Raw genomic sequence first — 27,141 nt, forward strand, 5'->3', positions numbered from 1 at the left:
GCAAAGTATTGAAAAACTGAAGTGCAACAAGGACTCCATAAATCTTTCCTACTTAGTCCTGCATATGAAGTAAGGGACAGAGAAAAGGGAAAGGCTGGGGGATAGGAAGGATGGAGGAGAAAAATATGCTGATTTGCTTAGTCCTTTAGGATATATTTATCTGATTAAATCGGGGGGGCAGAGGGGGAATCTTACATTTTCGAGTCTTAAGTAGGCTGTAGAGAGTCCTGGGTTTTCTGCATAACAGGTTGTTAATTCCAATTTTAATTTAGTAAGACTTCTAAGAAGACGAAGAAGAAGAAGATGATTATTTTGTTGCTTGTCTCCATCTTCTGCTCCTCGCAAAAGCTCTCCTTTGGATGGGGTCTGAAGATCTCACGTAACCAAGGATCTGAAAACACGGTTAGAAAATACTGCGAAGGAACATGGATGGCTCTTGGGCTGGAGCTAAGACAAAAGGAGGGTAGGGGGAGAATCCACAGCCGCTCCCACCACGCACCAGAGACCTGACATCTTGAACTGCTGGCTGCAGCATTCACTGGGACATAAATCAGGCCATTCACGCAGGGGTCTTGCTCTGCCAACATACATAAAGAGAAATACTAGACGGAAAGAGGCAAATCTGAATTAGATCCATCTCTTGCATAGCAGAAATCCTTTACGCCAGTTAGATGAGAGAAACTGATGTTTGAAAACCACAGAACGTTTGGCAAGGGTAAAATTTTACATGCTAATGAGTCCCCAAAGAATTTTGACCTGTGAAGGATATTTAACTACCGAGAAAGATTTATATCCAATAATACACAAAAATGGAAGTGAGCACAGAGTACGGGGGATTAGAAACACACTACAAACATCCTCCTGTTCACATCAGAGTTGAGAAGTAATTCCAGAAAATACCAGAAATGCTTCTCAATGTCTAAGCAGTGAAAAAAGCAAGATTCCTTAGGCAGAGAAACTGTTTGGTACGGTCTGTCACTGTCCACATTCAGTATTTAAAAGCCTTATCGCTACAAAATACTCTACTAGGTCCTCGCACAGAGACAGTCTGCTTTGGAGAACTTGTCATCTACCCAGTCGCTGTCAAGGAGGATTTGTGTTCCAGTGGCACGAGAGCCAAGCAACGCATTATCAAAAGAACAGGCATTAACGGAACGCAGATCTCCAAAGCCTCAGGTCGATGAAACAAGCACAAGACTATCCATCTCCCCCCCAAAGGCTATGCAGATGTATTCACCCTTTAAGTGACATTTCACCAAAACAGTTTGCAACAAAACTCCTGCTATATTCATGCTTTTAAGACCATGATTTCATGAAGTCAGTGGTTTTTCTGCACACCTGCATTACCAGCCTGATGTAAAAGACGATTCCACCCAGTGAAGTTACAGCAGTATCTCCATTATCTATTATTTCTAATTAATGAAGTCAGTTACCATCCCCTCTGTGTGTATTTGTGGACAATGCACAAATCACAGCTGCATTAACAGATTATCCTCATCTGTCACAAGGGAAACATAAGAAAAAACCCTCGTTTATTCCTGAGAGTGATCAGACACTGGCACAGGCCACGGAGAGGCCCATCTGGAGAGGATGTGGAGAGGTGGCAGTCTCCTTCCTCGGAGATGCTCAAACGCCGATGGGACATTGCCCTGGGAAACTGGCTCTGAGCCGGGGTCTGGGCTACGCAACCTCTGGAGGTCCCTTCCAGCTTCAGCTTTTCTGAGACTTGAATGTGGCGTGTGCCTACTCCCTACACACCAGCCAGATGCTCTGCTTGGTCTTGGGTACCGCCGGTTTGTTTCCCCCCTACATCAAGGCAAGAGAGTCCAAAAAACACCCTATTTTTTTCTTTAAACAACAACTAGACATGATTGTTATAAATGGGTAATAAAATTTAGAAAAGAGTGTAATTTTGTTGATATAACCCACATATCTCAGCAAAGACAACACTGGATCCAGAAGTCAGTCTCTTTCCGGGGCATTCAGGACACGGATAACTATCATCAAGTGCACTTGCCAATGTCCACATTTCATTTACAAACTCACAGGCACATTTCTCTGCTAGCCTGTTTTACCACGCTGCTGCACAAGAGTCCTAGTCACCCTAAAAAATTCTGTCATTTACGCAAATCTTTAAAGCGAAAGTTTAAAAGGAACAAATTCTGCCATTTTTTAAGCCATTTATTTGATATTTGGCTTCAAGCAAAAAAAGAAAAAGCTGCAACTATTAAGTTCTTCAAAAAGTATCTCCAAGCCAGAGGTTGCTTTCAGCTGTCTATTCACACGCTTTGACACCAGAGAGCAGATTCCGTGCTTGCACGTTCCCAAACACCATCTGAAAGCAGGCAGGAGAGCAACTGCTTTTGCCAGCGCAGGCCTGGGCAGCAGGACCTCCGCGTCTTCTGGGTCCAGATTGTCCCTGCCATGCGTTTCTGCGAGTGCCAGTCACAGCTGGGCAGAGAAGAGCACTGACGCTTCCAGCCCAGCAGCAACACCTCACGTCTGAGGTAGCTCAGCTGTTCCCAAGGGACCAGACGTGCACGGGACACCTTGCTGGCTCGGCAGGCTCTGCCCTCCCAGCCAGCCCGGCAAGGCTTCAGGAGGAGAGGCAACGATAAAGCATCAGCAGCTTTTAGTTGAAAAAACAGCAGATATGCCCCAAATTTACAAGTCTGCTGTACACCGAGATGAACTTTGTGAAGAATGTTAGGATTACAGAGGAATACATATAATTTAGTAAAATCAGGGGCGAGCAACATGGCCTGGTATGAAATAATCAACCTCTGGAAGTGTTTCAGATGTTTTCTCCACTGACTTGACAAATACCAAACATGGATCCTTCCTGAGGAGACATTTCTGTTTGGAATAGATATCAACCTTTCTGTTAGCTCCTTACAGTAGAGTACGCTGCTCTCCATTTTCACACTTAAATAGTTAGAAAGAACAGTTTAGCACTGTTTGCTACCCCAGGCAAGCAGTCCCCTGCACCAAGACAATGTCTGCAAGCATTAACACGCCCCCAAATCCCACACAACCCAACGCCCCTCGGGTTTAGAGCTTTGTCCTTCCCTTGCCCTCTTCCACCCCAAGCGTTTCAGTTGTAACACTCAGCTCATCAGCGCCCAGCTTTGTCACCGGCTTCTCGTCCGAACAGCAACAAGTGAACATTAAATAATCAAAAGCAACAGAAAAAATAATGGAGAGATTAGGTTCCAAAATGATACATTTATTACAACTAAACAAAGGACACAAGCTCCAATTAACTTAAAAATTTTATACTGTGTGATGGCAAACACAGGAACAGTATGCTCAGAGCACAGACAAGTGATTTGCAACTTAAATTTGTAACACAGGCTGAAATTCTTCAGCTGAAACGCAAAACTTTGAATACGTACAGAGAACAGAATATGGGATTATTCTTTTCATTAAATATACCAAATAATGTGATATAAACAATTTAAAAGTATTTAAATAACATGCTGAAGTAGCTAAAGTTTAAATGATCAGCAAGGCATGTAGATACAAAGTTACAGGAAGTATTTTGGAGTTGTATAAAAGATGTAATTTTTTTCCCCCGACAAAGCCTACGTAAGTGTAAGGTACTATCTCCTGTCAAGAGAATATTCTCCACCTGCATGCAGTTCTGCTGACAAACTACCCATTAAATTAGCGTTCCGGTACTTAATTTGCAGGTCAATTTACTCTCGTAACAGCCAGTGATGAAAATCTCAGTAAAAACTATCTTTCGAGCTAATATGAAATGGAAAGAAATTTTTCAACAAAACAGGTCCTATAACCTGCTTGTTTTTGAAGGGGAAAAATAAATTACATCCTACTTTCCTTCTCATCCCTGTCATTGATTTTTTAAAAAAGCTTTTTATATGTTTTACTTTTTTTTCCCCTGAATAGTTTATAATCAACATCTGCTCTTATTGGAACCTGAAGCAAACCCAACAACGGTCTCACCGCTTACCTAACTCTGAGCTTAGAGACTTTGCCTGTGTAAGCCACGAGAGCACTGAAATCTCACACATCCTTTAATTTATTTAAACAAATATTTTACACCTCCTGATTAAATACTCATTCAGGAATATTTCTGACCAGCTACTGTACACTCAGAAGTCATCCCTTCTCAGCAAGTACTGCGGCTTCTGTTTTTTTGGTCAGCTGGCAGGACACGCAAGCCCCTTCTCGGCAGCTCGTCCCCAAGCCGCCGGTGCGCTGTGTTGTCTGCACCGCCTGGACAGAGCTGCTGGGCAAGGTCAGCACCGGGCGAACGGGAATCACCCAGGGCTTCCTAAGCTTCTTCAGCTTGCAGAACATGTGTCCTTCAAGCCCGGCTGTCATGGCTTTGCCTACTGTCAGCATCAGAAGGAAGGGATTTCCTGTGAAAATGCTTCACGTCGTTGATGCGTACGTCCTTTAAACACTTTGGGTATCGGGGGGAAATCCGACACTTGCGATTGATATTTAAATGTATTTTATGTAATCTGTTAAAACTTCACAATATGCCAAATTTCAAACAAGTTCAAAAGGTAAAAAAATGTTCAATAAATGTATCACAATTATCTTAATCAGGATATTCTTAATTTTAAAAAATCTGCTATTTTTGGCTCCCTTGTTATTTAATCCACAGAACATTTCAATGAACAGTAAACACAGACAAAGAAGAGAAGCGAAGTGTCTTAAAACTCCTAAATATCACAATCAAATAATTTACTGTAAGGATAGTTAAAGCTCAGTAAAACTTTAATCAATAAAACTTTGAAAACATTTTTTTCCTGCTGCTTCCCTGTTTTAAACTTGCCTGCATCCAAGTGCAAATTCTTAGGTTTTTGATACCGCATGAAAGGTAGCAGACAATTTTAGAGTACCTTTATCATGTTTCAGGAATGTCAAGTAAGGTCATTACACATTGTTTTCAAATTGAAGATACACAACTGCAAAATTTAGTGTGCTTCAAAGCCCATTCATTCTAATTGTAAATTTTACAATGTAGAAGTAATTTTTAAACTGTATTTTTGTGAAATCAGTTTTACTCTTGCATTTTCATCTAACATGAGTTTTGGCCTACAAAAGCACCTAGGGAAGCCCTAGCTTCAAAATCTACAAACAGACTTTCATGCTGAAATCTGCAAGTTAATCTCGATTTACGAGGAAGAGAACAGCCCCCTTGTTCGGGGGTACATGAACTACAAAGATCACACTGATTTGAAATTTCAAGCTTCGTCACAGCGATTTTACACTTCAGATACAGTTACAGTAATTCTCTGGGGGTTCTTACTGTAAGCAGCTTTCTTTGCACACTGTACAGAATAGGAACTTGATACTTGAACCAAACACTGACTCTTTCACTAGAATTAATTGTACTGTACATCTTACTGTACACATCTTGCTTTGGAAACAACTAAATACAATGGTCCATCACGCAAGCCATGAGACTGTCAAAACTTCTTTTGTTCCACTAACTTCAAATAAGTTTTTACAAATAATTTAGCCAATCTAGATAAATACTGAATATGGAATTATGCTGAAATATGCTCGGGAGTCAACATTTTCTATGAAAATATGTTACTATGACTAAAAGCATTAAGTACTAACTGCCCACCTCAATATCACTGTGTACAGCGCCATTGTAAGATGTGCTCTCTAGTGTACACAAAATCAAGAATGTTCATGTGTTTTACAATACTGGGTGCAAAATAAAAACAAAATTAAAACCCCATAACCCTGCTAGTTCAAGTCACACTGTGTATTTCATAACAGATTTCAAAAACGAGTGGAAAATTCAGGCTACCAGGAATTATGGAACATCCCAGAGTTGGTGTTTCCATTTTTAAACTTTAAAATTTACTAATAAGGACAGACATTAATGAGTAAACCTTGACCTACGGCCAGTATTTAATCACACAGTTGAAGACAGTAACTATAAGCAATTAATTAGAAAGCCAACGATGTAATGAAAGCGCTGGCAATACCAGACATGACTTGTTGACTGCACAGCAAGCAAGGCCATGAGATGAATATATTTACGTACTTTGACTATACCTGGTTAGTGATTTTATACCTGAGATGAAACTGAGGGGTAAGAGAACTAGTTATAGTGTAAATAATTATCAGAGAAAAACAACAAACATGAAGATAACTGCATTTTTAAAAAATATATGCAAAACAGATCACAGCTGACACATTCCCCCTTATGATTATTTTCATTTTGCTATTTAGACAAACACTTTAACTCACTTTACTGTGTGACAGATCGTGTTCTGAAACTATTTTAAAGCCTCCTATGATTCCAATGATTTAGTAATTCATGGAATTTTGAGTAGAAGCAACATCCTCTACTCCCTAGTCTTAAGAAATTTAAGGCACCCATAAGAAGCAAACTTCATGGGAAGTTTCCATTCCAGGGAAAAATAAATCTGATTTTCCCCTCAATAGAAAAAAATAATCATCATTAATTCATAAGAGTGGTTAGAATGCCACATGCTCTGTCAGTGAGGCAACAGCTTAGCGATATATAGCTTAAATAAAACTCAATCTGAAGAGCTGCTACTGAAGCCACAGAATCTTCACTAACAGGTTATAAAGTATGTAGTATTGTGACAGAAGTGAAAGTTAGTATTAAATTCTGAAAAAGCTGAAAGTAGAAGCAGAGCAAGGTTGGGCCCCATGTAATGATGAAACAAAATAAATGAGAAACATTTTTCCATGATAGATATACTTAATTTATACAGCAAATTTGCAAGTTTAATGGATCACTGTGCCACAACGAGTGCAAATACATGATTTTGTGGGCAGGAGCACTACTAAAGAAGCGCATTTTGTTTTCATCTGTATGGAATAACAGTAAATCACTTTTGATGAACGGAAATTTCATTCCATATGTCAGAAAACATATCTACAGTTTATTACTAGAATCAGCTCAAAACACTTCCCATAATCACAGAGCTCAAGTAGTATGTAGCCATTAGACACAGAAACATAGACACGGTTTTGGTTACAACTGGGATTAGCTTCAGATTCTGAAGCTTAATTCTTTGCTTCCGCAGCTTCTTTATCATGCTTTTCCTTTGCTTTCTCTTTTTCTTCCAGTTTTTCTTCTTTTTGAAGCAGTGCCATAATCTCAGCAACCTGACTGGTGCCAATATCAATATCTTCTTTGTCAATCAATTCGACCACCTATATGAACAGCGAATGAAAATGAGACAGCATTTAGTTTTTACACGATTGAGGCATTTTTATATAATAAGTTGTTACGACAAAAAAATTAATCAGTTCTCTCATGTTCAAGAAAAACTGCATTTTCTTACATGAAACACAAATTGAAACCACATCCAGTGCCTCAACCATATCCAGAGTATTTAAAAAAAGAAAAAGTACTAAAACTTAAAGCAAATGATCTAGAATTCTTGACCTCAGCACACAGAGACTCGTATTTTAAAACATTAGTAAACCAGACCCATTTATTATATCTGTTCCAATGGAGAGCTCAGATTCAGTACCCACTGAAATAGTATTTAAGACAATACTTAATTTATAGACTTAATTTTATCAAAAAGACCTACAGTACTAAATAGGCACAAATTTACAAAAACTTAAAAGCAAAATGACAAAACAATTTAGCAGGTGATTCCAAATGCCTTTACACAGCTTTTTGTACAGATGTATTCTTGGCATAGCTCCTCAAGTTCCCAGAATTATTCTGCATTATATGCAGAATTCAGAAGTACATTTTACCTGTGTTGCTAAATGTAGAATGGCTGTTTAGAGCCACAAGGAAGATAATCACCAGCAGCACAGCTTCAGCAGAGAGGAAAAATGTGTTTCAAAAGGCAGACACTGTATTTTCTATCTGGCTATAGTCTCAGTGCTATTTCTGTATCGCACAGGAAAATTACTTGCAAGGAAGCAAGTTTCAGGACAGGTCTAAATTTATCAAGTAACAAAGAAACAAGAAAATGAAGGAAAAGCATACAGAAAACCTTAGAATGTTCTGCAGAATAAGAAAATAGGACAAATCAAGGAAAAGACGCAAGTCATTTACAATGCACCTAAAGGAAAAGTAATGATCTGACAGCTTTCAAGCGTAGGAAATATAGGTTTCCATGAAATACCTAAGGTATAAAAGTAGGTAAGAAAAGCTATTATCTGGTGTTGACATAAAGTGTATCTATATGCATTATGTCAAGACTCTGGTTAAGAGTGGTATTCCTAAAGTAACTCTTCTAAAGCTCCTTCCCATCCTCCCTCCCATTTATCAGTAGCACAACAACGTTACAGAACTTGACATAGGCACACAGGAAAATCTACAGCTTTAAAGGTAACGTGGGTAACAGACACAGCATAAAGATTCCCCCCGCCCTCCCCAATAAATAGCCATATAAATTCTGAAGATCTATTTACAATACATTACTAAAAACTGCACCGGCATCAAGTACAGTCTCTTGCAAAAGACAGCAATATGAATTTAAGTCAAAACAGGCACAGTGTTTGAAGGATAGCTAGCCTTATTTTCTTCAAGTAGTTCACAGACTTACCTTAACGACATTATCTATATCAATTTTGCCATCCTTGTTTTCATCGAGTGCCTCTGCAATCCTAGTTAGCTTCTCCTCTGGAATCTTCTGAATTTGTTTCATCGCATTAATTAGCTCAGCAATACTGATGAGATTCTCCCTGAAGAGGAAGCACAATCTGTACATTGCAAGCAGTTACTCCAAACCCGTAAAGTTGACAAAAGGCAGTACAGAAAGTCACTAACACTGCAAGTCATTTGTAAAAACATTAACTATTTATTTAGAATCCTGAACAGTATGCAAAAAAGCAAAAATGAGTTACTGATCATCAAGCAGATTTCAAATGAATCTTTATCTTACCATCCAATCTCACATTTTTGGTTTCCATGTGCTTTATTGCAAAAATACAGGTATCCAGCAGCATTTGAAATAAAGTTTCGTGCAGTTTGTGCTTCCCAGACTGTATCCAATGCCCCTTGCCCCCCCACCCCCATTTACCAAAGCTGCAGTGCCATGCACCTCTTGCCCTTTCAGACTTAGAGAGGATGGCCTGCACAAAATTAAAGAAAGTCACAGGAAAACAAAAGCCGAGAACAAAATGCTTTAGCAATTTAGCTGTTTTGTTAAAATAGGCTTCATGTGCTCCTATCAAGGAATAGACTTTGTAGAATAAAAGACTAAACCTGACATTGTGACTAGCAGGTTTTGGATGTTTCCACTGTCTGCTTACTGATCTCATGAAGCTAAAGCTGTCTGTCTTCTGCAGCCTAAAGCCTCTGCTTGCCTATGTAGTTTTGTTCATTTGAAGAACCATCTTCCAGCACAGGTCAGGCTGTCTTCCAGCACAGGCCAGTGAACCCAATAAATACTAAAGAGAAGGGCTTTATCAGTGTAGTCCCAGCTCCATACCTGCCCCTAACCTCTGGGCACAGACTGACTTTCATTCAAGGAGCACTTCTCAAGCTGTAGATGTCCAGGACTTGTGTCATTTCTGTGACTCTTAATGGCTTGGTAATGACTGCACCAACTTGAAGGTTCAAAACCAAGCCTTTGACAATTAAGCAGTATTTAAACTAATAATTTTCAGTCATCCACAATCACCTACAAAATTATCCATAAAACCCTCCATGACGAAGTACAATTACATTCACTACCAGCAGATTCTACACTGTATTTTTAATTTACAAATTCAGATGGCTTTGATCAAGAACTTCTCTATAGCATGATTCATCTGGCTACCTTAATCTTCTTACACAACATCTGAAACAAGTCACCGTTTGGGGACTGGAAACCGCAAAGTTTGGAAGCAACAAAAGCAGAATCCTTATTTCCATTTAGGTTACGCTCTCTGGGAGCTGGGACACTCTCTTAATTAATCACACAAAATAGGGCTATTAAAATAAACTAGATTAATACAGCATTCGTAATCACAAACTCTGAGAATCACAGTTACAGTTTTTAGGTATTTCAGTGCCTGCAATACGCAGCATATAACCATTGTCAGACAATGTATTATTGTCTGAAAGACTCTCTAGTAACACCAAGACCTGGAGAAGTGTTGACAAACGATTTCTGCAATGAAACTATCACGAAAGATCTTTCTTTGAAAATCTGCAAGTGTGTCAAAGTTGAAACACAGCAAATTTTCAGAAAGGGACCATGTAAAATTATCTCCTTACTTTCATTAGACCTGTTCCCCTATTTCTCTCCAGAGACAGAATAGACTTTATTGCAATTTTTTTTCTCACGGACATCTTCACTACCAAAGAACAAACCTGAATATGCTTACTGTACTGTTGCACACCTTTTCAATCAATGACACAGGGCAAACCTACTGCATGAGGAGCATGACTAAAGGGATGATTTCACCTGCATCACTGTCAGTGTTACAGACGTGAACAAGAGGGTAAGATACTAACTGACACTTTGACTTTCAGAACCCCCTCAGGACTAACATCTGGGGAATTGTATCTGCTTTTTTCCTTCCTCATTTCAACCATATTTAACATCCCTTAGATGAGAGAAACATCTACAGCACAATTTTGTTAATTTTATTTTTAAATTAAATTAAATTAACATTCTAAACAACTTCTTTTCTAATCACACATCAGACAAAAGCAAGACTAAAGCCGAAGTCACTTACCCAGCAGGAGGACTCTCACCACCATCTAGCTTTACATCCACTGTCTTTTGATTCGTCTCTAATTCATTAATAATTTTGTCTATCTGACCAATCATTCGGTTCACCCTCTTGGTCAATCGCTTGCTTGCCTTTGACTCTTCCACTACCTCTTCCTGGCCAGTTTTAGAGAGCTCTTTTATCTCTTGCAAATCCTAAAAGAAATGGGTAAGAGAGAGAAAAGCTTTTATTGGTGTCAATTCTTAACAACAGACACTACTGACTTAGACTCGCATTTCAAGACAGGCACCACTTGCAAATGAAATGCAAATGTATAGACATATAAAGCCAAACTGGAATTAGAACAATAAATTCTAACACTGCAGTCATTTTCTTGCACCCCTTAAATGTTATTTTCCACAGCCTTCTTAAGATTGGATAATATTCATTTTACTTTAAATATCTGTAATACTGACATCTACGTTTGATAAGAAAGAACTGCAGCATGGAGCAGTTAGTCAGCACCTGTTAGCCTAGTCACCCTGGAAATGAGAGCAGGAACAGGATTCTCATCTGGTGAGAACTACTCCAGTGAACCAGGTTTTACACACATCATACAAATGAGACTCCATATTGTCCCACAAAACCAAAGCTCATTCAGTCAGCTACCAACTACAGGCTAACAAATGTCCAAGCAAAAAAAAAACCCCTTCAACTTTGTGGATCATTTATGCTAAAACTAAATACAAACAGAAATAAAAAAAAAAAAAGGAGCTTCCATGCCCCATTCTTCACCTCGTTATACTCCTGGATATCACCCTTCAATTCCTCAAGCTCCTCCTTTTCCTTTGTTAGTGATTTCTTCTGTTCCTGCAGCTTGGTGCAAGCATTACTCAGCATGTCAATCTCCTCCTTTGTGATTTCCTCACCCTGCAACAGAAAAAAAAGAAAAAAAAAAAAAAAATCAGCAAGAGACGCATCCACGATTTTCCTCAAAGATTTTTGGTCTTTTACCAGAAGACACAGGCTCCAGATTCTTTTTCCATGTTTGGGGTCAATATTGTACGACTGGCATTTTGAAACTAATGCAGAAACGTGCATTTTGAAGCTAATGCTGAGATCTTAAATGCTAAGGCAATTAGCTTGCTATGGTACATATTTTTTAAGTGCACCAATAGTAAGTTCAGCTAATGTGATTCATTATGTAGGTTTTGGCTATTCTTTATCTTATTGTCTCATTTAAGAATGTTTTACTTCCTTCTCTGCTGGGTGAAAAATCCAAAGAACTGATAAACAATTCACTACGTATAGGAAAGACACATCACACAAAAATTTTTGCCATGCAAAGTTATCTTCAATAACCTTTGTAGGAATGAGAATGAACACCCATAGTTTGTGAGGTACACTTGTCTCTTGAAAAGCTGAGAATAAAAATCTAACAACCCCAAAAGGAATACTTGAAAATTAAGACTTCACGCTGATTCACTAAAAATGCTAAAATCCCGTAATATTACCTACTGTTGGCATATTGATCTTAACAGACACCAGCTTTTATTTTGAATGGCTAAAATCTGAACAGCCACCGAAGTAGAGTACAGAAAGACATGTGCAAACAAGGATGTCAGAAACACAGAGCAGAATGATGATCGGCTTCCAGGAAACAACTACAGAACAGTTCACAAACTAGGCATTCAGCCCCTTCGCCAACTCAGAAAGAGTTTCAGTGTACTTTTAGTATGAAGGCATCAACCTTGCCTCTGAATTTAACACGGTATCTATAGTTCACCTTGGCAAAAAAAAAAGGCAAGAAACTCAGTTTGAAAACAAATTCCTCTGCCTCAAATAAAATCAGTCATCTTTGTCTTACATTTTTCCCTTAAGAGCCAAGAATGTATTCCACAGTGTTTAAAATCTTTGCAAGCATCTTCAAGGGACAGGCCACACTGTACCTTCGGTTAAGAAATGCCACACCAACTTTATTTCTTGTTTTCTCTTATCAGTTCGGGCTCTCGAGGAAGTCCTTCTTGTGGCCCAGTGCCATACATCCCCACAGCGCTGGTGGCATGGCACGCGGCGATGCGAATGCTATGCCAGATGTGGCAGGGTAAACTAGCTGCGACATCACACATCCTTGCTGCTTCCAAACAGGATGACCCCAGCCTCGCCTGCCCCCTCCCACGGCATTCCCCATGGCTGCAGTACCATGCACCCAGCTACATGGTCAGCCGAGTCAGCTAACTCATCACACAAAAATGTATGATTTCAATGTGGATTAGTTCCGTTTTGTTATTACCATTAAAATCTTCTTGGCAGCATTCTAAAGTAAATAAATAATGTTTAATAATACAGGTAGATAATGATGCTGTCCAGGAAAACTGAAAATATTTCTCTACCTAAAACATGAATTTTAATTTGATGTTGTTTTTCTGAAAAGTAACACTGGGATTTAGAAAAATCCTGACACTAAGTCTTACTGACAAGAATAAAGTGCTCAGCTACAAATAAAACTCAAGGTACAACTGACACATGAAAAAAAGGCATACAAGAGGTTGAAGCATGGACAGGTGACCCAGGTGGAATACAGAGTCACTGTTCAAGCCGGCAGGCGTGGGTTCAGCAAAGCAAAAGTCCGCTTGGTGTGACATCTGGCAAAGAACAGGAAGGGCAACAAGATGGGCTTCTACAAGTAGATCAGGAACAAAAGGAAGACAATAGAAAATGTGGGCCTACTACTGAATGGGACAAGGAACTGGGTGCAAAAGGACATAGAAAAGGCCAAGGTAGTCAATGCCTTCTTCAGTTTTTACTGGTAAGACTGGCCTTCAGTAATCCCAGGTCTCCAAGACCAGTGGGGAAGTCTGGAGCAAGAAAAATCTGTTGTCGGTGGGGGAGCATCAGGCTGGAGTACAGCCAAAACAAACTGAACACACACAAGCCCATGAGACCTAATGGGATACAACGGCAAGTGCTGAGGGAGTTGTTTGATGTCACTGAGAGGCCACTCTCGATTATCTTTGAAAGGACATAGTCACAAGGGAAGATTCCCGAGGACTGAAAGAAAGCAAATGTCATTCCTATCTTCAATAAGGGCAAGGAGGAGAATCTGGGCAGCTACTGGCCAGCCAGGTAGTAAATGGTTAAAAACAGCATGCTCTGACTGTAACAAAGCATGCTAATCCTAGAAATAATCTGTTACTTTAACAGTGATATAAATTATGTTCAACATCATACTACAGAAATAGTGAAAGAGTACACTAAAAAGTTTTTATAGTGTATACAAGCTGCCTGTATCAGTTTAGCAAAGGAAGTCGATACAAATCTAGCACAGTCTAGTACAAACCTAGTTCCTTAATCCTTCGCTCTTAGCTACACCCTTCAAAAGAAAGGAACATTCATATTTACCTACTCCTGCCCTCTCCCCTCCTGTGTTAACTGCACACAGATCCATTACGTCTACAGCCAGTGCAAATGCCCCCCCCCAACAGGTATATTAGTATCAGTAACACAGATAGATAAAGGAGATACTCAGAGATGTTTTGTGCCAACATCAATTTCTGCACTGGAAGGTAAGAATCTGCAATCTACTAATTAGCTGGTTTCAACTGACAGAATGTGGCCAGAGGGTTAAAACTGAAGGACAGCCAGGCAACTTCTCATGGCTCTTGCATGGATGTTTTGAATCTTTACATTGAAAAGGGTAAAAATGTACAGTTATCCACATTACCTTAATGCCTTCCAATACTGGTGCTGTATCCTTCAGTGTCTCCGAGTCCATCGCCGTATCTGCCCTTGCCAGTTCTTCTTCAGTATCCAAAGCCATCTGACTTTTTTTAGCTTGCACACCAGCTGCTTCGAGATCTACTGCTGATTCCACCTCTTTCTAAATTTCAAAGGCCCATGAAGTTTCAATTAAAACAAAGACAGCATTATCTGTACTAGCATCAGTAAAGAATGACTTGTAAAAATAGAAACAGTTGCCAAAGTAGATGCAGATTTTTTTTTTTTTTTTAGGAGAAGACAACGTTAAAAAACTGCAACATATTGAGTGGTTTCACATAAAAATACCCAATTGCACTTCATGATCTATGTCTGTGACTACTTGAGGCTTAATTCACCAGTAGAGAAGGCCAGCAGCTTTTATAGTGAAGCATTACACAATGACATTATCAGGTTAATGACAAATAGAAAGAGCCAAAGATAAGAACAATCACATTTAAAGTACGGGGCAGGGATCAAAACCCAAACAAACCCACCACCTTTGCTGGAGGAATAAAAGGCTTCTCTTATGACTCTAAGAGGAAAGAAGAGAAATCAAAGATACACAAGACTGAAGCAATTTTTTATGTTTCACAGGGAACCTTCTGTGTTGCAGTCTGTTTTAATATTTTCCCACGTCTTCCATATATGGATTTAAAGTCCAGTTTCTTGCAGGCAACACCCAGAGCAGAGGCAGTAACTCAAAACATGCTAGTTTTCACATCACCAGCATTTACTTCCCAGTAGCTGAGAGCAGAACTTACCATCGCTGCAACCTGAAGGGTTTCTTTGGCTTTCTCTGCAGCTTCAGACATTCTTTCTATCTCTTTTTCTTCATTTTCTTTCCTGATAGCTTCTTCTTCCTGAAGTGTTGCTTCCAGCCGTGCTTTGTTATCCACTTTTTCACCTTCAACTTCTGCCACTTTGACCTGAGCCTCTTTGGCCTAAAAATAAAGTATAAAGTCAATCATTTATTAAAGTCTGTATGTGTGTGTGTATATATACACACACACACACGTATGAGTACGCAATGCAATAAGTTTATATATCCTTATTGAGACAGGTAGTACAGGTACGTTAACTAACATAGTTAATAACCCCCCAAAGTTACCCTAATTCTGCATTTCTCCAGAGAAAGACTACTCCCTGAAAACAAGCACCTTTCACCCTGAAATCATAAACGTTCTTCATTCTCTCTCTCAAAACTACCAATAATCTATTCATATAATTTCTCTCTCTACACATCATCATCATTTTCATATATTAATGTATTTATACTGCCCAGAGCATAGATTGTTTTTCATACAAGTAAAAAAGTACTATAAATCTTCTTATGCTGCTATTCCTGCCTACCATCATGCAGTGAAATATTGCCTTTTATTTGCTTTATTCTCGGACCTCTCCACATGTAAGCCAACTTCTGTGTTTGAAGGTCACTTAAATAAACCTATTCACGGTTTAGGTTTTCAAGGACAAGAAAGCAACAAAGAAGAACATCTTCTCTAAACACTTCTTCAGTAATGATACTAACAGTTGGTTAGACTATATACATCACTACTTACAACACTCTCTGGTAGTGTCTGAAGTGTTGTTTTGAGCTGATCAGCTGGAGAAAGGGTATCTGGGAGATACATGGCTCTGGATAAAATAAGCAACGAAGTAGGGATTTCCTGGTTCAGGTGCAGATCTAACCACTATAAATGCAATACATAAAACAAATCTTCAACTTTTGGATTTTTTTTCTTCTTTTGCACATCAAGTCAAGCATACACAAAAAAGTAAAGAGCAATTTTTTTTACCACTACTTATCAGTCAGTATCCTAGCACAGGAACTACAGGCTATAAGCAGTTAAGAATTACAGTAATTGCATTGAAACATGCGAAGTATTTTGTTTGAAGAAGTATTTCAAGAAAAATTTAATGAATATTTCAAAAATTGTTTTGTTCCACATGCTTCTTCCTCTACACCAAGCATCACCAAAAGACAAGGAACTGATCTACTTGGAGACAAGTCCTTCAAAGAGTAATACAAATAATTAACAAGACAAACTGCCAAAATTGCAAACATTTTGGATACGTTTAAGCCTAAGTAGCTACTTTCATCATCAAAACATCAAGCCCCAGTCAAAAGCCAGAAACCCACTGCTACTACATACTTACACAGTACACACGACAAAAGCTTATTAAGGAGAAAGACTGTTGTATCCAAGTCTTTAACGAGAACAGAAGCAAAATCATTTATCAGAATCATAAAGAAAAATCTGAGCTAGCAACCTAAGTTAGGTCTGTGTATCCAGTCTTGCAAAAAAACATACCTGTTTAAGCTGTTCCTTGAGACGTTCCTCTGTCACACCAAGAGCTCTCATGCCTCGGGCACGACAAGCTGCCTGCAGTTCCTTAACAGTCAGGCTATCAACTCCTTCTTCAGCAATCATCTGCACAAAGCACAAAAGAGACTTTTAACATGTAACAGCTCAAAACCGAAGAACCACCATCAACGCACAACCAGAAAGTCCTATTTTTACAACGGCCACTAGAGGCTGCTGTGACAACACAAAAGAACTTCCACTTTTCGAACAGTGAACATCATACTGTGGTCTTAACAGCTCCATAAAGGTAACGTCAATCTCTCTCCGTATTTCTATCAGCTCCCTCACAAATTCTAGTTTCATAGAAATGCTCTAGTTTGTAACACAATTACTTTCATTGCAGTTAATGATAGATTAAAAAAAGGTTGGCTTTTTCTTTACAAATAAGAACACTTCTCATTTTAACGTCTTCAAGCCCTTTCGTTCTGAGTTAGCTCAAAAATAAGACAAGAAAGACAAAAAGGAAAATGCTTAGAAAGAAATACATATATCCACACACACTCATCACTCTTAATGTCAAAATTATTAACTGCTGTCTGTTTACAACGACTCACTTTGTCATCTGCTTTTATGCTTCTCAACCTCATAGTCAGCTGGAAGCGGAGAAAGTTATTTGTCCCAATTGACTGAAGTTCCAACAATTTACAAAGTGCCACCAACTGAGGCCTCGTTAGATTGTCCAGAGTCAACTCATCTTCAAACAGTTTAGAGAACCTTAAGATCTCTTCATTACTGGGTCTTTCGCCAGTTTCCCTGATCTGTAAGAAAAAACAAACATGCACAAAGCTTTTAAAAGCAAATGTTATGGTTGGGCATTATTTCGAGTAATAAAAACATTCTCCTCATGTCAGGTCCATTGCATCAATTTTGGGATAGGAAATAGGACACAAGGAAGACATGTAAGAAATTTTTAAATCCCCAACTTATTTAATATAAAAGGCAAAAGAATTGATGGCGTTGATAGTTTCCAACAACACTGCACAGTATACTTAAGATAAAACTAACAAAACCAAAAATTAGATGCTTCTGTATGCTAATGAGCAGGTCTATCTGAGTTGGCACTGCCATGAAATACCTCAAAAAAAAAAAATCTGAGTGAATAAATAGTTGCCACAGAAGTCACACTGGCACGTACTCTTTCTGGTACCATACTTACTAAACATAAAAGCACGTTAAAAGCATCACCTTGTGAAGATAAAGCGAGAAGTACATTCAATGGCAAAAATTTTGCCACGTTGGTGTCCCTATGAAACACGCATTTGGACACTTACCTACCAACATTCTCTCCACAACCACATTTGCTACAATACTGTTTTGCTTCCAGTTCCTAGCTGTTCTGTGGCACCCCAATGCAAATGCACTTGAAGTTATTCCGAAGTATAAACCACTGTTTGCGAAAGGACTCTGCATGCTTCTTGATGGAAGGTTCTGTGTAACTGCTTGTCCAAATGAAAAGTTAAGCTTTTAAGCTATGTGCTGCCAAATGGCACTTCACAGTGATTAAATCCAAGTACTGGAAGCAGAAGTAACAGTTCAAAGAAGTAGAAAAAAATCATTCCCTAGACTCATCAGGTCATACTAAAACATTATCACCTGTATAAATGTTGATTTTTCTATTTTAAGTATACCATCAAGTGCTTATTAGCGATATTACTGAATCCAGTCATTCACAGAACAATGAAATACTCCCAGTTACTTAACACCTTCAGTCTACACAGTAAGTACATAGGTATCCAATAAACACTCCTTTTTTTAAGCCCTGTACAGAAAACATAAGCTAAGTGACATCAAGTACAGTCTGAAAACCTAACATTACCTATACAGCCCGATTTATTATGCCTACCTGTTTTACTTGACAACTCAAATCTTTTAGTGAACGTCTACCGAGTACAGGAAAAGGTAAACACCTGGAAGACAAGATGGTCTTGAGTCCATTAACCTCCAGGATACTTGTATAGCAGAGAAACCAACTCAGAGCAAGAAAGGTCAAAGGCCTTGTTGTTCCACTTCACCAGCTCCTTCACTACAGAAGCCAAAAATGGAACTTTAAAAACACAGCAAGTATTTTCTTCCTCGTTTAAAGCTGAATTTTGGCAGAGGCAAGCATATGTTTCCTGAGGGTACAAACAAACTTTCCAGCACGTCACTAGCTACAAAGGAACACAGATAAATTCTGGAATTCGGCAGCAAACACATAACCAATGTTTCTTGCAGCATCAAATACTTCACTGCAGGAGCAGCTACAAAAGAATAGCAAAAAGGTGGGAAACATTTAAGCTTCTTCTTGCTCTGACATTTATTATCTAGTACAATGAAATCAGATCAATAAAGTTTGTCTCCACGGCACAAATGAGAAATTTATAGCTGCAGAAAGCACACCCACACATAGAAATGCAGGGCTTGAAACTTCTTTTTAGTCATCAGAAGAACTTGGGACTTCCTCTAGCAAATGTGGAGTGATACATCATTTATTTCCACAGAAATTAATCGCCAAATGTAAATTTTCAGTAGCAGTTTTTTCTGAAGAAAACAAAATGTTCCAAATATGAAGCATGGCAGCAAACTCCCAGAGTCTGCAGCGTCAGTGCTTCAGCTACTAACTACTGTAACTAACCACTTAAAATTTTCTGCAGATGAGAAAGAACCTAAACATTTGCATAGAAGCTTCAAAGTACACAGACTTTGCAAGCAGATACTGACTGGCAAAACTTGCCAATATTACTGTCTGAGGCAACCTACTCAGCACTGTCAACGTGATCTTCTTACCCCACCCTTTAAAACTTTATTCTCAGCACTGACAAGCAGGAAAAGCTCAAGCTAGCTGACAGGACTCAGAAAGTCCAGATCTGAAATCCCCAGGCTTATGTGCCTACTTCTGTGCAAACACATACTCTCCCCAGAGCAGAGGACTACCCTTTTACTTTCAATAAAGCACCTGGTGATGGCTGTTGGCTCGATCTCTTACTCAACAGCCCTACGATTAAGAGAAATCAGAAGTGTGAGCAGACCGAGATAAATCCTATGCCGAGAAGATTTAAGAAGGTATTTTTCATCTCTCCAGGGAATACCTTACCCTTACCAACAACTTGGTGAAAGGACACACTGTCAAAAACTAAAGGCCATCAACACAGGAGGCAGGTACAGAATAATACAAGCATAGACTGGTTTGGGTTGCAAGGGACTTTATAGATCACCCGGTTCCAATGCCCCTGCCACGGGCAGGGACACCTTCCACCAGACCAGGTTGCTCAAAGCCCCGTCCAGCCTGGCCTTGAACACTGCCAGGGAGGGGGCAGCCAGAGCTTCTCTGGGCAACCTGTGCCAGCGCCTCACCACACTCACACTAAAGAATTCTTTCCTGACACCTACTCTAAATCAACCCTCTTTTAGTTTGAAACCACTACCCCTTGTCCTATCACTACATGCCTTTGTAAAAAGCCCCTCTCCAGCTTTCTCGCAGGCCCCTTCAGGTACTGAAAGGCCACAATAAAGTCTCCCCACAGCCTTCTCTTCTCCAGGCTGAATAGCCCCTACTCTCTCAGCCTTTCCTCCCAGCAGAGGGGTTCCAGCCCTTGGATCATTGCTGGGGCCTCCTCTGGCCCTGTTCCAACAGGTCCAGGTCTGTCCTGTGCTGAGGGCTCCAGAGTTGGACGCAGGACTCCCAGTGAGGTCTCACCAGAACAGAGCAGAGGGGCAGAGTCCCCTCCCTCACCCTGCTGCCCACACGTATCTGATACGTAGTCTCTGTGTCAGCAACTGCTGTGAACAGAAAAATTCTGTACGCAACACGGCACTTGCATTCCAGCAAAACCCCAGATTATACCATATGCTAGGCAGTACCCAAAAGGATTTCAGCAGTATAGCAGCTGTGCATTTAAAAACTGTTTTTATAAGCAGAATTAAATTTGACAAAAAAATGCACTTTTCCACCACTAAGTTTTAATGAGTTTATTAGGAAAGAACTCTCTCCCACTTTTTACACCCAATGTTAAAAAAAAAAAGATGCAAAAAACTACACAAGTAATCACTGAGCGCATCATCTTTTTGATGTTAGAATTAACTTATTAACAAAATAAGAGATCGAGGAGTGAACGAGCAGAAATCTACTGCTTCTAGAATCAAACAGAGTGAAAGTACCAGCTACAATACCAAAGCTAAGAACTGTAAAACTTCAGTAAAGTGTTTACTAAATACCAAAGTATTACTTGCAAAAAAGAATTCTGTTCTAAAAAATCTTATTACATCCTGCTTTTTCAAATCCAACAGAATAAAGGTATCTGATGATTACCATAGACTAAACAAAACACCAAGCTATTTTTTTGGTAGGAAGAGAACATGAATTTTTCAAAACTTTTACCTTTTGAAAGAATGTTGAAAAATCTTTCGTAACATTTCCTTTGGCTGCTTTATTTTTTAAGGCCATCTCCTCAATTGTGTCTTGAAGGAATTTAGCCACTTCAAGTTTTACTCTCAATTCTTTCTTCAGTCTTTCCTCCTGTTAAAAAAACATTTGGTTTTAAAAGTTCCTTCCAGAAATACATGCAGTAAATATTGCTGCTGCCTTCAGACAAGTTATGTGGAGTACTTCCGAGCTTCTGCTGTAACACATCACAAGAAGACATGCACTCTTAATGATCCCCAAATCACACTGAAAAACAGGTTGATCAGCTCAAAGCTCCATGAAGCACGAGATGCAACGCCAGCAGAGTGACGCGCAGCATGAGTGAGTGGCCTCACCCGCTAACACTAACACGCACCCTTTAAATTAATAACAAAAACCCAGAAACTAACCAGGTTTGGTTTGGGTAATTACCAACTCTTGTATCCAGCAGAGAAATCCTATGCTACATCTCATCCAAACAAAGAGGAATTTATCACAGAATTAGAAATTAATGGTTACTTAGATCCAAGTATACAATCATGGGTCATTACATCTGTGACCGACTGGGAGCTCACTACATACAAACCTCACATAACTATTTGGTGCTCTGAAAGTGAAAACTTCAGGACCTTTTCGGTTTGTTTTTACAAAGCTCTAAACAATTCCCAGAAAACTTTACTGAAAGTAACAAAGTTTAAACAAAAAAATGTATCAGAAGCTATTTTAAATATTTAGTATAACTACAAAAAACTTTGCATTAACAATAAGGACTACAAACACTGAAACAAAGTCTGTCCATTTTAATACAAACTAGAAAAAGTATCAGAGCTTTCATTTCTGCTTTGTAAGGGTCATAGAAAACGGAGATAAGGATAGCAAAACAGACAAGAGAAGCTTACAGCCCTGATAGCTAAACACCTGCACACAAAAACATACATGAGGGTGGCACTGTTTCATTATTGGATGTCAACAGCAAGATTATCGAAACAACATAAAGACAGACAACAGTACTCCCGAAATAAAATTTCTGATTTCTTTCTTTACCAAATAAAGTTTTAATTTTTTAAAAACATATTACTTGATTATAAATTCAGACCTGCTTACCTTTTTAGACTTTGTCTCAAACGTAGAGGGAAGCATATTAGGGAACAACTTAAGCGCTACTGGAAGCAAAAATTCCATAAATGGGACAACAACAAAAACTAGGAAAGGGACCAAGCGGAACAGATCGGCACATATTCGAAGAAACTGGAAGGAAAAAAAAAAGTATTGATAAGCAGTATTTAATGTATTTATTTAAAAAATACTTGCTACAATCATCCACATTATCACTTAAGCTCGCGTATATACATTTGCTACAAAGGAAATTTAAAGTAACACAAAAAAGGGACGTGACAAAGTCAGTTTTTGGTATCTTTTTCTTCAAGTTGCTATATACTACAGAGTCCCAGAGTTTCACCAGTTTTCAACACTATAGAAAGTATTTCAAAAGCCTCACTGTGTCTCAACAGGATTATTGAATAAGTATCTCATTTAAACCTCTTAAAAGCACCTGAAAACAGGAGGTGGTCATTTGTGGTCGTTAAAGCTGCTTAACTTCTTTTATTCATCTTTATTTGTGCTTCACCACTTCTTACATGCATGAGCTACTATGGACTAAGTAATCAAGAATAAAATGAAAGATCCCTCCCCCTCTACCTTATAACAATTGTAATGTACATTTAAATCCAGGATAATGAGCCCAGCTTGCTAGACTTTCATTTTGTTTAAAACAGTGCTTTTCTAGAGCAGTAATCCTCTGAAGCAGGCCAATGCATTAGTTACTGAATCTTGAACTGCATAAAATAAGTATTGTCCTTCTGATTTCTGTACACCCACAAATGTATGTATTAGGCTGCACAGTCTATAATCAAATCTTTCAGTACTCGCTGGAAGCTTAATAACTTGATTTATATTGGAGGGTGCAAATCATGCTTGACTTTACCTCATTTTACAAAGAAAATAACTGGTTATTGGGAATAACGTCAGTTCCTAAATCAGAAACTGAAGGTCAGACATATGCTACAGTACACTACTGCCACAGCACTGTCATTCAACACCATGATTTGATAAATACAGTTAGGACTGACAAAAACTGGCAACATAAATGCTATTACACAAGTGAATGCATGCTTCCTCCTCCATCCCCTCCCCACAGCTCATGCCACTCCAGGGAAACAGCAGCAACAACCAGTATAGACTGCATGTCGCTAGAACTGCTTTGCAAGAATACAGAACCAGTAACAATTTAACCACTATTTTCTTAGCATAAACCCAGCCAAAATCTTAAATACACTCTGAGGAATGCACAAACTCCACAGATCCAAAGCTCAACATTTTTCTTTGTATATAAAAAATTCAGTTTCCCAGAAGGGATGCTTTGGTCCATTGTTTACAGGCTCAAAGATGTTTCCATTCATTCCAACAACAGAGGATAAATGACTACCAGAGAGTTCAAAAATATGTAAGAAAGTTTGGAAGAAAATTTTACGAGTCGTAAGGACAAGTACATTTACCCTAAAAAAAAAAAAAAAAAGTCAGGAATTTCTACACAGGGCAGTACAGGGTTCCTATTTCTACCCAGTACTTATTTTAAGACAGTTCTTGCAAGTATTTGTACAAGTCATAATCCATACCTAAGGAAGCAGTTTTACAGCTGGATTAAGCTGACCTAACGCTAACCTAAGATAGTGTATGAAGAGTCACAAAGGCACACTAGCAGTCACAGCGTGAAGGTATACCACTGACCCAGCCAAAACCAACCCATAAATGCATACCGAGCAGCCAAAAAGGATCAGAACAAACCAAAAGGGGTGTTGGAAAACCTGGTTTAAGCACCGAGCAGGACTGGCCTTTTTCGCAGCAGCACTGTCCTGGATCAGCTTACATAAGCCATGGAACTGCACTCTCCGCTAACTCAAGGAAAACAACTTCGCACAGGAACCTAACACAATGGTTCACGATTACACACGTTACTTGGCAGCACAGCATGAAAAACTTGTGATTACTCTGTATCTGCTGTTCACCTATTCCACTTGTCCCTCCTCTGCAGGGCTGAAGGGTTTGTAAAGCTGCTTGCACTTGCCACAAACCCCATGGCATTTGCCATCTTACTCCCGGATGTCCTGAACCATCCTGCTGCAGGAGGCAGCACTTGAGCAATCGGTTTTTAACAGCCAGTATCATATTTTGCATGTTTTACTTCTTCCTGCCTTCTCTCCTAAATTCAGATACGTGATACTGTTGAATCCAAACCCTACCAGCAATTGTACAAGCAGAACTTTGAAACCGACTTTTGCTTTACATAAGCAATAGCTCCATTGCATTAGCCATGCTGCAACTGCTTGTTAATGCGGTTACATTATTTGGATATCTTTCCATTATTGCCTCCAAAGAGGAAGGAAAGGGCAGGCAGAAGTAACTCATTTGTCGGTCTGTGTGAAGATAAGATTTCTCTAGGACCGTCAGTTCATACGCAGTTTAATACATTTAAAGGAGTATGTACTTAAATTTATTATTTTTTTCCTAAATTCAGAAGAAACCTTTGCTAAATTGTAGCTAATCTGGCATCAAAATTTTAAGCCTTCTTTAAATCACTCAGATACTACAATTTAAGGCTGAACTGATAAAAAATGAACCGTGTTGAAACAAACTTAAGGTTTAAAAAAAGCACATGTAAAGGGTTTTGTTCAGCTGTAGGCTGGTTTGCTTTTCACTGACTCTGGGTTCTAAAGCTACCACAACTCCATTCAAAAGGCAGGACACCCTCTACCTCCATATAAAGAAAACACAAAACCTAGATTGAGAAAATATCATTACTGTAGTTCTTAAAACTATTTTCTCGACATCGTCTATAGGGATTGCATGCACACAGACAGGCACACATCATTAGATAAGAGACAGGCTGTATCAATGTAAACACCAGTTTGTATCTGCACAATAAATTTTTATTTTATTTAAAACAAGGGAATTGATACTGAAATCACACATCTGCACAAAAAAAAAAGAATGCAGGAAGGCCCAATGCCAGAACACTACATAAATATGAGAAAGACAGCTCTATCATCACTAGGTGATGAAACTACAGGGGAATCAAGTCAATAAATCCATCTATTGACGGAATAATGCATGTGTGTCCAAAGATAACCTATTACTTCTAAAGGTTCATGCCTTCCAGAATACAACCCTGATCTTCTAGCAGAAATACTTCCATTATATCTACATTTTACTGTTGTTTGTATAATTTCTCAGAAGTATGGCTCAGTGAACACGAAACAGGCGGGAAAACCAACGGTTCCAATCTTGCCCTCTGGAGGACTTCTGATTCTGTTTTAGACCACGAATTAATTTGTCTCTCTTGGTTTTCCAAGTTTCCCAAAGTTCTCAGTAAGCCAGCACAAGCCAGAACTGCTACTTCGAGCAGCCCTGCAGTCCTCATTCCCCCCTATCCTCAGTTGCTCTTTCTTGGCACTACATAATCCCCTCTCCTACGCCAGCACAGACTGTTGTATTTATTGCTGAGCAACATGTCAGCTGGATCAGCTGCCAAACACACTCTTGTACACACAAGGCAGAGGGCAAAAATCAGTAGCATGTACATGCTGAGACCAAATACCATCAACCAGTGGTGCTGTAGAAAGTGACCAAAGGCAATCACAGATGAAAACCACTACACGTGCATTTAGCAATTTTTATTTGTCTAACCTTGCGAATATAGGAAAAAAACCTTTCACATACTGCATTAAGATGTGATGTTTTTCAATTAGACCTGAAAATGTTCAACAATGTACCTAATTTTATCAGGAAATTATTAAAACAATGAGCAAATATATTTTTGATCATTTAAAAAAATTTTTGAAGGCAGAGATGTGATCCTAACACCTGGTGTGTACAGCATACAAACTGCAGAGAACCTGACCATGATTGCAGGCAGCGCTATTCACTCCTGCTGCCAGAGTGCACACACTTTTCACTCTCCAACATTTCTTCCAGCACATTTTTTTTCAGCAACAGCTGACAGGAAGACAGACTTGAATATTTTGTCCATATAAACTCCTTAAACTTTTTTCTTTAAAAACAGTAAAGTGAGTACTATTAAATTAACATGTTTGACACGCTGCTAAAGAACTTGTGAAGTTAACAGCAATACATTCTTTCAAAAAAAATTTTTTAAACTACACCAGTTTTAGACCATCTTATTATTATGCAGTCTTCCCATACACAAGTGCTCAACTCAAACGTTTTTAAATATCCATACATCTTTTAATTCCAGCTGAATAAGCATATTTACTTCATCCACAAACTGAAATTACTATTGAAATTCTTATGTTATCCTAATTTGAAAGCATTCCCATTTTGCACTCCAGATTTCCCCTCCATCCCCCTCTCCCTTTTTCTTTAAAATTATCACCTGCATTTTTAGTTTCATAGATGTAAGCTACATGCCATAAAGAAAAACAAAAGTATAAACCGGAAACTTTTCTCAAATTATCTTCTTTGGACTAAAATGATCTCACAAACACATTTATAACTGAGATAGTACCAACACCTAATTATCAACCCTGCCTTTCAACCTGCAGCATTTCTCCTGTTAAAAAAGAACTAACCAAAACAAAACCACAACAGAACTGGCAGAAATTCAACCTTTACTAGAAGTGTTTTCCCTCTATTTTTCCAGCTGGAGTAAAAGAGCAGGGAAAGTGACAACGCACACACACGGAGCACATGGATGGGAACTTGAGAACAAACCACAACTGCTGTCCGCACGACAAAACAGAAGAATCCTGTGCTGTCCCAACTAGAAAATACCAAATTTATCTTCAATAATGGGGAAGAAGACTAAAACGTTCTGGAGTCATATCCACATAGGGAGGAGGAAGGAAATACACCTAACAATTTTAATTCTAGGAACAGAAGACAAGAGAAAGAACCAACTCAGTTCAAATAAAACAGAGCAAT

The 27,141-nt window shown here is 38.9% G+C and overlaps 1 protein-coding gene across 1 annotated transcript in view; it reads right to left on the reverse strand.

Annotated features, from left to right (window-relative positions):
• Positions 1 to 3,205: 3,205 nt before the first annotated feature.
• Positions 3,206 to 27,141, reverse strand: part of LETM1 (leucine zipper and EF-hand containing transmembrane protein 1) — a 32,625-nt gene continuing 8,689 nt past the window's right edge. The window contains exons 4-14 of the mRNA XM_075420372.1: positions 22,249 to 22,392; positions 21,121 to 21,258; positions 17,318 to 17,521; positions 16,710 to 16,829; positions 15,957 to 16,088; positions 15,159 to 15,338; positions 14,363 to 14,518; positions 11,434 to 11,568; positions 10,663 to 10,853; positions 8,541 to 8,679; positions 3,206 to 7,182 (exon numbers count right to left, since the gene is read on the reverse strand). Of these exons, the coding sequence (XP_075276487.1) occupies positions 7,033 to 7,182; positions 8,541 to 8,679; positions 10,663 to 10,853; positions 11,434 to 11,568; positions 14,363 to 14,518; positions 15,159 to 15,338; positions 15,957 to 16,088; positions 16,710 to 16,829; positions 17,318 to 17,521; positions 21,121 to 21,258; positions 22,249 to 22,392 (1,689 nt within the window). The 3' untranslated portion in view covers positions 3,206 to 7,032. The remainder of the gene's footprint in view (positions 7,183 to 8,540; positions 8,680 to 10,662; positions 10,854 to 11,433; positions 11,569 to 14,362; positions 14,519 to 15,158; positions 15,339 to 15,956; positions 16,089 to 16,709; positions 16,830 to 17,317; positions 17,522 to 21,120; positions 21,259 to 22,248; positions 22,393 to 27,141) is intronic.

The sequence above is a fragment of the Opisthocomus hoazin genome, chromosome 5 (assembly GCF_030867145.1).
Source record: "Opisthocomus hoazin isolate bOpiHoa1 chromosome 5, bOpiHoa1.hap1, whole genome shotgun sequence".
In the NCBI taxonomy this organism is placed as follows: domain Eukaryota; kingdom Metazoa; phylum Chordata; class Aves; order Opisthocomiformes; family Opisthocomidae; genus Opisthocomus; species Opisthocomus hoazin.